This window comes from Pseudochaenichthys georgianus, chromosome 24, assembly GCF_902827115.2.
Source record: "Pseudochaenichthys georgianus chromosome 24, fPseGeo1.2, whole genome shotgun sequence".
Taxonomy (NCBI): Eukaryota; Metazoa; Chordata; class Actinopteri; order Perciformes; family Channichthyidae; genus Pseudochaenichthys; species Pseudochaenichthys georgianus.
The window spans coordinates 33,868,373-33,885,533 of record NC_047526.1 but is presented as its reverse complement, the minus strand read 5'-3'; the positions used below and the strand labels follow the sequence as shown (position 1 = coordinate 33,885,533).

The 17,161-nt window shown below is 40.8% G+C and overlaps 1 protein-coding gene across 2 annotated transcripts; it reads left to right on the top strand.

Annotated features, from left to right (window-relative positions):
* Positions 1-3,676: 3,676 nt before the first annotated feature.
* LOC117440254 (hatching enzyme 1.2-like) lies at positions 3,677-6,952 on the top strand. Of its 2 annotated transcripts, XM_034076548.2 has the most exons (11): positions 3,677-3,786; positions 3,866-3,919; positions 4,003-4,038; positions 4,125-4,175; positions 4,241-4,294; positions 4,375-4,421; positions 5,207-5,276; positions 5,362-5,476; positions 5,971-6,143; positions 6,416-6,497; positions 6,655-6,951. In XM_034076548.2, the coding sequence occupies exons 1-11, from the start codon at positions 3,753-3,755 to the stop codon at positions 6,785-6,787; spliced, it is 849 nt and encodes a 282-aa protein (XP_033932439.1). In that variant the 5' UTR covers positions 3,677-3,752; the 3' UTR covers positions 6,788-6,951. The 2 variants fall into 2 exon arrangements, with proteins under 2 accessions (XP_033932439.1, XP_033932440.1); XM_034076549.2 differs by lacking the exon at positions 4,125-4,175 and having other exon boundaries at positions 4,232-4,294; positions 6,655-6,952.
* The last annotated feature ends 10,209 nt before the right edge of the window (positions 6,953-17,161 follow it).

Sequence of the window (17,161 nt, the reverse complement as noted above, 5' to 3'; positions counted from 1 at the left end):
ACATATGTAGCAATGATATCCTATATAATAAACAACTACAAATGATAAGTTGATTTAGGCGCTAAATGAAAGACGTTCGGAAGTTATTATTGCCCCGCCTACTTGAGACTCACTAAGACATGATTGGGCGTTTTTTCAAATAAGGCCATTGGTGGATTTCATTTCGGCCCGCAGGATAATTTTTAATTCCTATTGGATCTGGCCCGCCGGTATATTGCACACACACCTTCACTCTATCCTGAGGGTCTCCTGAGCCCAAACATTGATGACCTTGCACCCAAGATGAGATACCAAGTAACTGCTTGAACTAGCATCACAGAGCAGCACACTGACTTTAATGGATGTTTCCTTCTGCACTTTTTCTGTCACGACAACAGGGCATGTTTGGTTTTCTCTTTGAGGGAAATAGTTTTTTTAGAAACTGTTGTTGGCCTGTGGAAAAATGTCATAAAAGCTGCAGATAGAGATATTGAGACATTTAACATTTATGCTAGAATATGTAAAGCAGGATCTACATCATAGTCTATCGTTTCTGGCAGGTAAATGAAGTGATGGTATAAGAAGCTGTTAGTGCAGGGGTTCCCAAACTTTTCAGCCCGCGACCCCCAAAATAACAGTTTTAGTGAATCTCGTGGAAAAATATCTCCGCAATGGAGCGAGTTTAAATTTCACTTTCGATTGCATGATGTAGCCCATGCAGCGCAACACCTACGTCACATGTTTCCACTTGTTTGTACCATTTTCAGGCGATTTGTAAACCGTTCTAGAAAACTGTGTTTTTAGGATTTCAAGAAGCATATAGAACAAACAATGGATGTATTTTATGAACAATTATCCAAGCTGGAAGTAGATTTAGATGTTTTAGGAGTGAGAGATTATTATCTAGTAGGGGAGAAGGGGGTAAATTGAGCCAGTGGATACATTGAACCACCCCTGTAACCAGGCAACGCCTTATAGTTGTAATCAAGTGACTAGAAATTATGCAAGCTCCACCCAGTTCTCATTGCCTGTGAAAGAGAGATGCTCATTGTGGTCTGGTAAGTAAACATTTTTACAAAAAAACATTTTTTGCGTGCCAAGTACATTTTCTAGATGTCAGCTATATCGGCTGTCATGTCAAGAAAAAAGTATCCAGGTTTAAACACACTGTATATGTTGATGTGTTGGCAGCGTATTAAACCATGTGAATCATTAAGCTAAAGATGACTCTGAATTGTAATGCTATGGTATTTTTTCTAAAATGGTGGCTCTGGGGTAAATTGAACCATGGGCCTTGGGGTAAGTTGAGCCAGTTTTTCAATGGAGACATGAATGAAAGTAGGCCAAGTTGATAAGAGCTCATTGTAGGCTACATTTAAAGTTTTTTTAAGAAGTAATATTTTCACTGCCCTTGATCAAATATTAATTATTATCATTGCCATTGATAGGAGACATCCTGAACTATAGGTGTGTGTTTTCATTTGTACTGTGTAATTTCTCCTTGCTTAGAGAACAGCATAACTAACAAATGGCTCAACTTACCTGACTCTCCCCTATATGCATCCAACCCATGCATAATTAATTTTTTTAATTTAAAATAAAATGTGTTTTGTAGGCAGACCATGCAGGCCAGCCCGATGGTCACCAAGGTTCATGTTTTAATAGCATTTTTACAAAAAAAGCCCAGACGAGCCCAACGTGTGAAAAAATGGCTTAAGTGTAAAGTACACAGGCTGTATTGGTATTATTATTTGTTTTTCTTTTTAAATGTTATGCAGGGTAAGAAATACACGAGGATGGGTTCAGACTTACTCTCCATAGTGCATGATGGAGTTGAGGTCATACGGCAGGTTCTGAGTGTCTCCTTGTTTCACCTTGAAGTTGCTTCGTTTCCCTTTTTAAAATCAGGAATTATTCATTACACCTTGATTTCTGCAGAACATGGAGTTGGTTTGCCTACAAAAGAAATATTTCTTTGAAATAAAAACAAATATATGCATGGATTGGATGCCTATACTAGATAATAATCTCTCACTCCTAAAACATCTAAATCTACTTCCAGCTTGGATAATTGTTCATAAAATACATCCATTGTTTGTTCTATACCAGTGGCGGTTCTAGACCAATTTGACTGGGGGGGCCAGTTATTTTCTGAGGGGGGCACAATAAATGCAGGACGAAAAAGAGAACTAGACTAGAAGTAATTGTAACAATGCAATACAGTTATTGGTATTTGTTTCAGTGCACTTATTTATTTCAGATAGATCTTATAGTTATTACTGTTAGCTTCAGCTTAAGTTATGGTGCAATGTTTGCACTAACACCATATTTATATAAAAATAAAGGCAATGAACAGTTACATCTCTACTTTACATAAGGGTGTCTGCACAATCTCACATTACAGCAAAAAAATCCTGCGGTTTTTGGCAAACCGAGTATCGGAAAATATACATTTAAAAAAAAAATGTTCATTGTTAGGGGGGCCACAGTGGGGTCAGAGGTCAGTGTTAGGGGGGCACTGGCCCCCCCTAGAACCGCCCCTGTTCTATACGCTTCTTGAAGTCCTAAAAACACAGTTTTCTAGAACGGATTACAAATCGCCTGAAAATGCTACAAACAGGCAACGGGTGACGAAGGTGTTGCGCTGGGCTATAACATGCAATCGAAAGTGACATTTAAACTCGCTTGCTCACTACCCCCCCCCCCCCCCCAGTTGATAGGGGTTGCCAGTCACTAGCACTGTTCTTCTGGGGGTCGCGGCTTCTTATACCATCACTTCATTTACCTGCCAGAAACGATAGACTATGATGTAGATCCTGCTTTACATATTCTAGCGTAAATGTTAAATGTCTCAATATCTCTATCTGCAGCTTTTCTTATGATATTTTTCCACAGGCCAACAACAGTTTCAAAACAAATATTTCCCTCAAAGAGAAAACCAAACATGCCCTGTTGAAATGAAATCCACCAAGGGCCTGATTTGGCCCCCGGGCCTTGAGTTTGACACATGTGACTTAGGTAATGAATAGAAACAGAAAATACCAGGTTATTTGCAAAGAAGGTAAGAGAAAATAAATATGTTACGTAAAACCGATGAGTCAAAAATATTGTTGCAAATTGTTGACCTAGACCCTAATACGCACCAAGCGCCTCGGACAGTCCTTTGTGCCTGTAGCCATCAGGCTGCACAACAAGGGGTTAATGATGAAAAATAAATCAAATTCATAAATATATACTGTTTTCACAACCCATGTTAAACTTGTCACTTTAACTTGTTATGCACTTTATAACTTAGATGATGACGAAATATGTATATATATGACAGTTATTTTACTCTTATTTTTTTTATATCTCCTATTTTTATAGTCTTTTATTATTATTATCATTATTTCCTTGATTTTATGTTATTTATTTTAGATTTTAGATTTTATTGATCTGTGTGAATCTTTGCTGTACTATTTTTCACGCTTACCCTGTTGCTGCTTTTGTACAACTGAATTTCCCCTCGGGGATTAATAAAGGTTCATCTTATCTTATCTTATCTTAATAATTAGTCCCCATTGCGCAATATATGTCAAGAAAAGGCCTAAAAATAACACCAATACCTTATGAATAGATATCATACTGTGTTAGCCCCTTTAAACCCACTGCAGCGCCCTCTACAGGTCAGGCTGAATGCTTATATATAGAGCCTATAATCAGTGAAGTGATCACAGCTGCTGAGGAGACAGTCAGGACACTAGTTTGTTAGTTTGTTGAAACTGTGTTGCACTATGTGGCTTCTGGTCTTCATCTGCATGCTTTCAGGTAAGAATTTAAGCATTCAAAAGTACAAATTGTGCCTAATAATAATAATAATGATTATTCACTCTTTCTTTTCATGCAGTCGTTGGTGGTGTCCCTATAAATGCAACACAGGAGGATACCAGTCATGCAACAGGTTGGTGTTCAATTGATTATTGTTTTTTAAAAGCATTTGATCAAATATACAAATTATTAACGAGGAATTCTTTGTTTTTGTAGACAATGTTACTACGATGTCAGATGTGCAAAAACAAGGTAAACTGTAATTGTATACAAACTGAACATTCTGTTTCTATCTCTATTCGTTTTAAACTATGTTTCACTTAATATTTAATGTACAGGTAGTGTCATTCCCTTAAATGGCACCCAGAATATGACTCATCCTGCAACAGGTACGTTTATCAGATATTGAATGTCGTGTTTTAAAAGGATTTGATTTAACCCTCAGATTCTCTAGGTGTGTTGGTTTCAATGCTAGAGCCACAGCGATCCAGTTCAGAAACTCTAGAAGGTAAACTTTGAATACATGTGTAAAAAAAATATAGTATTTCATAGATGCAATGTACAGTGACTCGTTTTATCACGTCGTAGGGCTTGAAGATGACGCGATTGTCCAAGAAGGAGACATTTTGATCCCGGTAAGAAGGACAACTTTTCTTTAGGATGCAATGACATTCCTGGCCAACTGTTTTTATTATTGCAAAACAAAGAATAAAGACTCCTGAGCACCAAGGGGCGAGCCGGCACACTAAGAGAAAGCATTGAAGGGGAAATTAATAAAACAAATGCATTAAACTACAAATATTTAAACTAATAACAATTCTACCTTTGCCACCACTACTCCCCTCCCCGACGAGCTTACTTCTTAGAATTATTACAAATAATAATAATGCTTTTTTTTAAAGGTGGGGTAGGTAATTCACTTCAGAAACACTTGTTATATTCCATGGAATGATCTTAACATCCCGATAGCAATGAATACATTACATGCTTTGACAATAAATACATAAAAAAAAATGTCATCTGTGGAAGCGTGGCGCTATAAAAAGCACGACCAATCATCTGAGCCGGCCCGGCTAAAGTAACTGGATGGCCTGCCTGCCTGTCAGCCTTCCATCTGTGCACAAACTCATCTCGTGCCCTCATTGGTCATGTGTGTGTTGGAGGAGGGGCTCTGTAAGGAAGTCTGAAGGAAGAGCCAGATTTGTTCCGGCTGTGTATTCTACCCATGGATGTATAAGACTAAAGACTTTGCCTACAACCCCACCTTTTAAGTTGTAAAATGAAGTCTTCAGAATTCTGCAATTGTTGATGGAAATTGGGCTCAAAACTGGTAAATTAAGACGATTAACAACCATATTTATAAATCCATGGAAGTGTTGAAAGTGTGGCGATAAAACCGAACCGTTGTTTATATTTTCAGGAGGACAGGAATGCCGTGCAGAACCTGTGGTCTGACGCCGTCATGCCGTACACCATCAGTCAGGAACTCGGTGGGTGGATTCTTTATTAACCCACTCTAATGTTCGACTCATTAGCAACAAGTGATTAGCAACTGTTATGTTTTCATTCCAACAGCTGATCGAGCGTTTGACATCCACGCTGCCTTCAAGATGATCTCAGACGTCACCTGCATTCGCTTCACGCCTCACACCACAGAGCTGAACTACATCGAGTTCCGCAATGGCAAAGGGTGAGAGATGTTACTATTCAACCCAAAACTATTATTATTTCTCTCTTGTCTCGACGTATTTTGATTTGTGTCTACACTCATAACTATCTAGTAGTAATATAACACTTGTGAACACCTTAAATATATATTTTTTATTTTCAAATAAGGCAGCAAATGAAGGCAAACTCTTTTGTTTTTTAAGTATTGGAAGTTCAAATACAAGTGTTGCTCTCGTATAAATAGCCTCGACTGAAGGTTATTTATTTGTATCTATTTCAGGGAGTTTCTCCAGTGGATATAGTTCCAATGATAACTGGGAAGATAGATTTTCTTGGGGTAAAAATTGTGCAAATAACTCTCAGAAATAAGGTCCCATGGAGGTCCCCCGGAAAGGGAGGCACTTCGCCTCTCTATACTGCAGCAACACGTGGATACATTTGGTTTACAACGTTTCTTTCCGCTTGGCTTTATGTTACCGGAAGTAGGAGAGTAAATGCCTTTTCTTGTCTCTGCAGCTGTGCGTCCTACGTTGGATGTGTAGGAGGAGCCCAGGCGCTGTACTCCGCCCCCTCGTGCTCTGTGGGTAATGTTTGCCATGAGATCATCCATGCTCTGGGTCTGCACCACGAACACAACCGCAGGGACCGCGACCAGTACATCTCTGTGGAGTGGATCAACATCATGCCAGGTGAACACCTCGCTGGGAGACATTATCCTACATTAACAAAACACAATGAATAGTTTTTCCATTTCGCATATTTTAAACTGCATATGTATTTTTGGGGCAATTCGATGTAGAAGTACATTGTACGTTTTGAATGTTTTATTTTAGATGATACAAATCCTTAAAGGCACAGAAATAAAACATAAAATGGTGCTGTAGCTTAGGATGATTAGAACAAACCAACTCCATGTTCTGCAGAAATCAAGGTGTAATGAATAATTCCTGATTTGAAAAAGGGAAACGAAGCAACTTCGAGGTGAAACAAGGAGACACTCAGAACCTGCCGTATGACCTCAACTCCATCATGCACTACGGAGAGTAAGTCTAAACCCATCCTCGTGTATTTCTTCCCCTGCATAACATTTAAAAAGAAAAACGAATAATAATACCAATACAGGATGAATGCATTCTAACTTGGGAAGAACTGTATGTGATAATCCTACACAACTATTTAGTAAATTATCTTTTATTTCAGGTCTTACTTCAGTCAAGATGGCAGTCCGACGGTGTTGTCGAAGACTAGCGGGGTGCAGATAGGTCAAAGGACACACCTCAGTGAGCTGGATGTACTGAGGCTGAACTCACTCTACCACTGTGGTAACGACTAACTAACTGCGCTACTGTCGAAATATATTACAGACGCATGCATAATCCAAACTGAAGTACAGTTTTCAGTTCATGCAAAGTATTCAAACTGTACTCAGACATGAGGAGGGATGCACTGAGCCACGCTGATGTTAACTGACATTAACCATGAGATTAATAAAGTTTTTGAAAATCCTACCCCGCTTGCTCTTTCCTTTTATTGAAAACGTATACCTTCAAGCCCTAATGCATATTGTTTATTTTTATAATGGTAAGCACTCTAGTGCCGGCATGGACATTCTTCCCATTGGGATAAAACACTCGTGGGCAATGTATTGAGGCGAAGGGATCGCCTTTGCTTTTTACCGTCACTTGCCAGTCTAAATTAGTACACAAACAGCATATGAGTATGTATATGTATGTATGCATGCGTTGGACAATAGATGGCACTCTTCTCATTAGTGTGTACTTATACTGCATGGTGGGGTGGCCCAAAGGCAATATGAGGGCCCACTTTCCATATATTACACAGTAACACGAGTATTCACTTACTGTGTACTTGTACTTATGGGGGGGGTGTCCGTCAACCCAATATGGGGTCCCACTTTCCACATATTACACACAGTAACACGAGTATTCACTTGCTGTGTACTTGTACTTATGGGGGGCGGTGTCCGTCAACCCAATATGGAGTCCCACTTTCCACATATTACAAAGTAACACAAGTATTCACTTACTGTGTACTTGTACTTATGGGGGGGGGTGTCCGTCAAGGAAATTGAAAAAAGGTGCTTGGCGCACCGAGATTTTGAGAGTGTGTTGCTTAACGTGTGTGGAACCCGCTTGCAAAATGTGGGGACCTTCGACGAGGTCAAAATCGAGGTCACGTTTTCATGCCGTATGGTGCCCTTTACGGCACAAAGGAAGGTCCGACCGCTTTGAGCTTGCTCTCATTAGAACCGGCTCGAAAAGTACATGCAGAGTGATGCCTCTGCTTCTCCTAATGTCAAAGGTTACGGCTTGAAATGTAACAAAGCTCCAAAGGTTAGAAGTCACGTTTTCATGCCGTACGGTGCCCTTTACAGCACAAAGGAAGGTCCGACCGCTTTGAGCTTGATGTCATTTTAACCGTCTCGGAGAGCAGATGCAGATTGATGCCTCTGGTTTAACTAAATCTCAAAGGTTATGGCTTAAAATTTAACAAAACCTTCCGTTAAGGCCTTTTGGGAAGCTGCAGTGCTGCATGAGTGTTTAACCCTCTGCAGTCGGTGCCGGGCCGGTGCGTCCACCAGGTGCGCACCAGGTGCGCATCATTTTAAGTAATTAATCATATATTTTTTTCGTGTGTCCGTCAAGGAAATCTCGGCCGGCAGCCATCATGGTCTGAAATGACCAATGGACATTGAGAAATCACTAAGGACCTACCCACCAAGTAAAAAAAACATAAACCACGTGTCTCCCATCAGTTTACGTCTATGAGGAGAGAGAGAGAGAGACAGAGAAAATGGCTAAAAAAAACTTTACAGTTGCCGACTTCGCTAGAGATTTTTTTCGCTAGCAGCAGTGAAGATAGAGCCTCAGAACCTGAAGTCTTCGACTCTTCTTCTTCTGAAGAAGAACACAAAGACAACAAGGATCCATTTGGACATGGGTAAGTGTAAATAGTACAGTAATAGTGTACTGGCAATGTTTGGGGAATACCGCGAAAATGAACAATAGGTTTATTGATATATATTTATCGATAGTAATGAACTATTTATTGGACAAAATAGACTCTCCATTAGCAAACGTTTACTCTGTGTTAACGTTATTTTGGTGTGTAAAAGTGAGATTATATGTGTAGATTTAAATTAATCATTTATTCGTCCCACAACGGAGACATTTACAGTGACATGTTTTTGCCATCGATTATTTTATCATACTGTTCTGTACAGATGAGACTGTCATAGATTTATTTATGCCTAGTATGTGTGTGTGTGTGTGTGTGTGTGTGTGTTCCCTTTTTATTTGTGCTTGAGCAACATTTTACTTGAACTTTATTTCAATGAAATTAGTTTTAATTATTGTCCTACATTTTTATTTGTTTTACAGAGATGTTTCACAGCTGCCTGGGCCTAGTGGCCCACAGGCGGCGTTTATCCAGCAGCCAGAACATCCATCTGTGCCGGTCCCCAGGTCAAGATCTACTGTGGCTCAAGGGCCTTCACCAGAGCCATTACCACCAAGGACCAGCAGACCAGCCCCGAAATGCTGACATTACAAAATGCATGGTTTATACTGCAATGGCAGTGAGATCAAAAAAGGTCATTTGAATGGCAGTCAGAGGCATTTTTTGCCACAAAGGTGTCCAGAGGTAGTGTAGGAGCCATGTTATGGGTGTTGTTGGTGTGTCAGTTTATTTAAGTTATATGTATAGTGCAATATTATTTATGAACACTGGGTGGCGGGGTTTAGCTGCACCGGGTGTATATAAAGAGGTCATAGGTGACAGGAGAGGGAGGTACACAGAAGGAGAGAGCATACCGATTCCACCAGCCCGGCAGATGCTCATCATAACAACCAAAACTGTACAATTAAACCCTGGTATGTAAACGCTGAATAAACCTCATTATAAACTGCAACAAAGGACCGGAAAGTTATCTGTATGTGTCTGCGTCTGGATCACTCTTCAGCCCTTCTGTGAAGTAATGGCAACAATACATAGGACATAGGAACAGGAAATTGCCATTACATTAAGTGGAATCGTACTCTCGGAGTAAAACTGGACAGTAAGAATCACTTCACCATGGATTAAGGATCGTTTTCACCGGAAACAAACAATTGGATTATTGCACAATCGACATCGTCATCACGGATCAGCTGCACACGCCACAATCAGCTGGAGATTGTTCCCACCTGCGCTCACCGGAGAGGCGGAGAGCCAAGATTGGGAAAGCGGCCAGGTATGTGCACTGTGCAGCAGGATAAGAGGATTGTATTGGAGATATTAAGCTGTATTGGACAATGGCTTATTAAATGGATGTAATGCTGCAACGATGTCAGCTGTTTGAAACAGCGCGCTGTCGCTAACGGACAATTCCTGAAAACGAAACTTAAAGGGACAGTGAACATTAATCATGTCTGTGAAATCTGACGTCACGTCACAAGATGGCGCTGTTGGACTGCAATCTGTGAGAGAAAAAAGGATTATCACTCACACTGCCAAAGGATTGGAATTGTTTATTGCAAACTGTCAAAAAGCAAGAAACTTCAGCTACAAGCAAGTAAAGAAGTTAATGGAAAGACTGAAAGAGCGTATGAGCTCAAAGGACAATGCAAAGGAAATACAGTTGAAACTGGTTGACTTTATGAAGCTGTGTGATGAATTAAAACCAAATCACAAATCATTAACCGACCTTCAACTGCCTGGAGAAGAAATGGGAAGGCAAAAGCAGTGGCTGCAAGAAAAGATGCATATATTTGATGGATTTATACAAGATGCAAATGTGTGGTTATCTGAGAGTGGACAGTCTATTGTGGGACGTGCCATAGAACAAAGTGTCAGCTCAGATGGCATCGGACCTGATGACAGCGTTTCAAAGGCATCACACCCTCAGTCAAAACACAACACTGGTTCATCACATGCATCATCTACCTCTTCTGCTCGAATTAAAGCCCAGGCAGAAAGGGCGGCTTTAATCGAAAGGGCGGCAGCACTGAACAGTCAACATGAGCTTGATGTACAAGGGGAACAATTAAAACACCAGAAACAACAGTTGGAACAACAGAAACAACAGTTGGAGCAACAGAAACAACAACAGGAACAACAGTTGGAGCAACAGAAACAACAGTTGGAGCAACAGGAAGAACAGGTGAAACGGAAAAAGGAACAATTGGATATACAAACTAAACTGGCAGAAGCCAATGCCAGGCTAAATGTGCTCAGTATGGGATCAAGACACACCTCTAGATCATCAGATGGGATGAGCTCTTACTTCAGAAACCCTACAGCAAGATTTAACCTACATGCAACTGAATTCTTGCCTCATCAAGCCGAAACCTCTATTCCCAGACAAAGTATACAGACACATGTGCAGGGACATGTTGACATCACACCACCAACTGAATTATTGCCTCATCAAGCCCAAACCTCTATTCCCAGACAAAGTATGCAGACACATTTGCAGACACATGTTAACATCACACCACCTGTAATCAACAATGGTAATCAAGGTGACATCTATAACCTAATCCAGAGGCAAAATGACATCACTGCTATGCTGGCTCAACAACATCTCACTTCTACTTTACCTCCAAGAGACATTCCTGTTTATGACGGTGACCCATTGCAGTTTGAAGCCTTCATCCGTGCATTTGAAAGAGGAGTACAGCGGAAAACTGACGATGAAAGTGACTGCCTGCATTACCTAGAGCAATACACTAGAGGACAACCAAAGGACCTAGTGCGCAGCTGCCAACATCTGCCTCCAGCTCAAGGTTACCAAAGGGCAGAACATCTGCTTAAAGAACACTTTGGTAATGAACACAATATCGCCACTGCATACATGAACACAGCATTTACCTGGACAATGATGAAAGCCGAAGATGTGAAAGCACTGCAAGCCTTCTCTTTGTTCCTAAGAGGTTGTTGCAATGCAATGGAACATCTCACCTATATGGATGAAATGAATGTTGTTTCAAACATGAAACACATACTTCAGAAACTACCCTACAAACTCAGAGACAAGTGGAGGAATAGAGCATGTCAGCTACAGGAAGAGCGTGGGCATTGAGCTACATTTCCTGACCTGGTCAACTTTATAGAAAAGCAAGTGAAGATACTGTCAGATCCTCTGTTTGGAAGCATCCAGGATGATAAACCAACTGCAGCTATCAAAACTGTTATCTCTACCTTTTCAAGGGGAAAACCAAGCCTAAGAGGAAGTAGTTTTGCAACAAGTATTACACGCCCAAGAACACCAGTGCTAGAACATGCAACAACGAATGGAATGAAAATACCTCCATCAACCACCAAATCCCTACATTTGTGTTTGTTCTGCAGAAGAAGTGGTCACTCATTGGAGCAGTGTCCACACATCCTGAAGAAAACACACAGAGAAAAAATTGACTTCTTGAAAGGAAAAGGGGTGTGTTTTGGATGCTTAAAAATAGGACACATGAGCAAACACTGCCACAGTCGTTTGACATGTTATGTGTGCAATCAAAATCATCCTGAAATACTCCACATTGAACAGAAAGGCAAAAGAGAGGAAGCAGAACACACAAAACAGAATGAGAAGCCAATGGAAAGTAATAGTGTCACCTCACCTCATACATGTGGGCACATTGGGGCCGGTGATGAAAACTCCATCTTCTCCATTGTACCAGTACAAGTAAAGAGCCACAAAGGAGACAAAGTGTTACAAACGTATGCCTTTCTGGACCATGGAAGTTCATCTACCTTTTGCACAGAAAGTTTAATGAGGAGGCTAAACCTTACAGGACAAAGGACTAACATTCTCCTAAAGACAATGAATCAAAAGAAAATTGTGTCTAGTCATCATATCTCAGGTTTGGAAATATCGAGTCTGGACGAAAACAATTTCCTTCAACTATCCGATGTCTTCACACATAAAACCATGCCTGTTTCCAAGCACAATATTCCTCTACAAGAAGATCTGGAAAAATGGCCCTACTTAAAGGACATCAAAATTAATGAAATTGCTTCTGGCATTGACCTACTCATTGGGACAAATTCTCCTAAGGTATTGGAACCTTGGGAGCTGATCAATAGCCAAGGAGAAGGACCATACGCTGTAAAGACTCTACTGGGGTGGGTCTTCTATGGTCCCCTAAAAGGAAGCAACGACAGCAGAGATGCTAAAGGCCACCCTGCTGCTGCTGTCAATCGGATATCCATTGTACACCTAGAGGAGCTATTGGTCAAACAATACAATCATGACTTCAATGAAGATACAAGCAAGGAAACAGAGGAAATGTCCAGAGAAGACAAACAATTCCTGAACAATATGAATCACTCTGCAAAAACCGCAGATGGACACTACTGCCTAGACTTACCATTTAGACAAGAAAATCCCAGCATGCCAAATAACCGATGCATCGCTGAACAGCGTATCCAAAGCCTGAAACGCAAGTTTGGAAAAAATGAGAAATTTCACGATGAATACACTTCCTTTCTAACGGAAATGATCAAGAACGATTATGCTGAAATGGTACCAGTAAACCAGCTGAAGCCAAGTGATGACAAGCGCTGGTATATACCTCACCATGGGGTATATCACTCGAAGAAATGAACATTAAGGGTGGTCTTTGACTGTGGTGCTGTCTTCAAAGGAACATCACTTAACTGCCAACTGCTTCAAGGTCCACATCTAACAAACTCACTCATTGGAGTCCTTATCAGATTTAGACAAGAACCAGTTGCCTTAATGGCTGACATCAAAGCAATGTTTCATCAGGTTAAGGTGTCAAAGGGGCATATTGACTATCTGCGATTCCTGTGGTGGCCCAACGGTGATGTGCAACAGGATCTTGCTGAATACCGGATGAAGGTACATCTTTTTGGAGCAGTATCATCACCCAGTTGTGCAAACTTCACATTGAGAAAGACTGCTGAGGACAATAAAGATAACTTTAGAGCAGATGTGGTAGACACAGTTAAAAATAACTTCTACGTGGACGATTGCCTAAAATCCATGCCCTCTGAGCCGGAAGCAGTGAAAATGGTAGGAGACCTGATTGCTCTCTCTCGAAATGGAGGATTTATACTGTCAAAGTGGATCAGCAACAGCCGTGCTGTATTAGCATCCATTCCACAACAAAGCAGAACCAAAGAGACCAAGGACTTGGACTTGGATAGGGACAGACTACCAATGGAAAGAGCACTGGGATTGCACTGGTGTGTTGAAACGGATGTGTTCAGGTTCAAAATTGCTACACAAGAACGACCATATACAAGACGTGGCATCTTGTCTGTTGTCGGCTCTATATACGACCCCTTGGGATTTCTGGCACCATTCACCCTACCAGCCAAACTGATCATGCAGGAGCTTTGTAGGAAGAAACTTGGATGGGATGAAAACATACCACCATCTTTGGTTCAGCAGTGGTCAGGGTGGCTCGCGGACATCAATAAAATGGCAGAGTTTCAAGTGGACCGGTGCATGAAGCCAACAAGCTTTGGTCAAGTCAGACATGCACTTCTGCACCACTTTTCTGATGCTAGTGAAAGCGGCTATGGCACTGTTTCATATCTAAGACTGGAGAATGATAACAAAGAAGTGCATGTTTCATTCATAACGGGAAAATCCAGAGTGTCACCATTGAAACAAGTTACAATTCCCAGAATGGAGCTTACAGCAGCAGTCCTGGCTGTCAAAATCGACACAATGCTGAAGAAAGAATTACAGCTGCAACTGGACCAATCCGTCTTCTGGACTGATAGCACTACCGTGCTAAAATATATAAAAAACGAAACCAAACGCTTTCAAACATTTGTAGCAAACAGGATCTCTCTTGTAAGGGATGCCACGGATGTATCACAATGGAGACATATTGGAACAAAGGAGAATCCGGCAGATGAAGCCTCTAGAGGACTAAGGGCAGACCAATTCTTAAACTGTAGGAGATGGATCAAGGGACCTGAATTTCTCTCCAAGCCAGACAGAGAATGGCCAAACTCTCATGTGGATTCAGATATCTCTGGCAATGATCCAGAAATCAAGCAGGACGTCACAATGAACGTCATTGTCAAAGATTCATTGAGCCCCACAAACTCTCTGATAAACCACTTCTCATCATGGAGAAAACTGAAGACTACTGTAGCCTGGCTTCTTAAGGTAAAAACGACACTCTTGGAGCTGATTCAAAGGAGAAAGGAGATTCAGACTACTGTGAATGGCTCTGAAAAGGATCCTAGAAGATTAAAGGAAGAGGTCGAAAGGAAGATACAGGCCTTTAAAGGAACACTCCGCAGACAATGTTTATGTCCTGAAGATCTTGTTCAAGCAGAAAATGCAGTCATTTATTTTAGTCAAAGGCAACGGTTCAAAGAAGAACTATCTTTACTAGAAGCTGGTAAACATAATGTGAAAGGAAGCAGTTGCTTGTACAAACTGGATCCAATATTGGATCATGGACTTCTGAAACTGGGTGGTCGCTTGAAACGACTAGCAATGCCTGAAGAGCCCAAACATCCGATCATTCTCTCAAAGGATCTTCACATATCCACACTATTGTTACGAGATATTCATGAAGACCTTGGACATGGAGGAAGGAATCAGATGCTGTCTCGACTCCGTAAAAAGTTCTGGATAATCAAAGCTAACTCTGCGGCAAGAAGGATTATATCAAACTGTACTGTGTGTAAGCGGCATCGTGGGAAACTTGGAGAACAGAAAATGGCAGACTTGCCCTTGGAAAGGATTCTACCAGATACACCTCCCTTCACAAATACAGGAGTAGACTACTTCGGTCCTATCGAGATCAAGAGAGGACGAAGTCTTGTCAAAAGATATGGCGTAATCTTCACTTGCATGGCAAGCAGAGCAGTACATCTTGAAGTTGCATACGCACTTGACACAGACTCCTGCATCCATGCACTACGACGATTTATTTGTCGGTGAGGTCAAGTTTCCTCTTTAAGATCAGACAAAGGCACACATTTTGTCGGCGCAAATAGAGAGCTAAGAGAAGCACTCAATGGTTTGAATCAAGACAAAATTCACAGTGCTATGCTTCAGCGAGGGATAAGGTGGTATTTTAACCCCCCAGCAGGAAGCCATCACGGCGGTGTTTGGGAACGATTGATCCGTATGGTTCGAAATGTGCTGTGTTCTGTTCTAAAACAACAAGTTCTGGACGACGAAGGATTGCAAACCTTTCTTTGTGAAGTCGAAGCGATTCTGAATGATCGACCAATTACAAAATCTTCTGACGATCCGATGGACCTTGAGGCTCTCACACCTAACCATCTTCTTCTGATGAAAACCAAGCCGAAACTACCATCTGGACTCTTTGTAAAGGAAGACTTGTACATCAAACGCAGATGGAGACAAGTGCAATATATGGCAGATCTCTTTTGGAAAAGGTGGACGCAGGAATACCTGCCTCTAATCCAAAATAGACAACGGTGGTTAAAGGAAAAAAGAAGCTTTGCTCCAGGTGACATTGTTGTAGTGGCTGATTCCACTGCTCCACGTGGCTCCTGGTTAATGGGCAGAATACTGGAGACAACCAGACGCACAAGGTCTTGTGCGCACAGTTCGACTTCAAACTAAGAGCAACATCTTAGTAAGACCAATAACGAAGATATGTCTGCTCCAGGAAGCTGAGACCTAAAAAACAGCAAAGACTGATGACCCTTCAAATAAGGGAGAAGAAAGGAAACTAAACATTCTTTAAGAATTACATGCAAACACATACACACCATTTGTATAGCTCCTTTATTATTTATTGGTAATTGTTTTTGTTTTATACTAAAGCCAATTAGGGGCCTGTGTGTAGGAGCCATTTTATGGGTGTTGTTGGTGTGTCAGTTTATTTAAGTTATATGTATAGTGCAATATTATTTATGAACACTGGGTGGCGGGGTTTAGCTGCACCGGGTGTATATAAAGAGGTCATAGGTGACAGGAGAGGGAGGTACACAGAAGGAGAGAGCATACCGATTCCACCAGCCCGGCAGATGCTCATCATAACAACCAAAACTGTACAATTAAACCCTGGTATGTAAACGCTGAATAAACCTCATTATAAACTGCAACAAAGGACCGGAAAGTCATCTGTATGTGTCTGCGTCTGGATCACTCTTCAGCCCTTCTGTGAAGTAATGGCAACAATACATAGGACATAGGAACAGGAAATTGCCATTACAGGTAGTATCTAATACTACCTAAAAAATAATAATGCAGTCAAATAAATGTTGTTGCTAATCTTTGACTCATCCAAGACTAATAACCACCAAAGTTACATCCCTCTACTAATTATTATATCGAACATTTTTCATTTTGTGTTCTTTTTTAATAAATGATATTATTCAGATAATGAAAAAGGAATTTAATGGGTTAGCATCCTGAAAAATATCGAATATTTGGTAGATTTGAGTACGTTATAAGTTGTTTAAGTGATTTCTGAAAAAGAAGTAGAAAGAAATGTTGATGTATGATCATTTAATAGCAGTTATTATGGGCGTGTACATTTTTGCCACGAAGGGGTCCAAAGGTAGTATCTGACACTATGTAAAAAATAATGCAGTGAAATCAATTTTATTATCTTTGACTCATCCAATACTCTAATAACCACCAAAGCCCCATCCCTCTAATTATTATATTGAACAAAGCCAGTTGAGTAGCACTTGAAATGATTGGCTCTATGAAACCTGATGTACTTATATGATT

Excerpts from the sequence above, each read along its gene's own strand:
- LOC117440254 (XM_034076548.2), top strand. The coding sequence starts at position 3,753 with ATGTGGCTTCTGGTCTTCATCTGCATGCTTTCAG. Across the intron at positions 5,477-5,970 it reads GAGTTCCGCAATGGCAAAGG|CTGTGCGTCCTACGTTGGAT; the intron begins GTGAGAGATGTT and ends TTGTCTCTGCAG. Across the intron at positions 6,498-6,654 it reads TCCATCATGCACTACGGAGA|GTCTTACTTCAGTCAAGATG; the intron begins GTAAGTCTAAAC and ends CTTTTATTTCAG.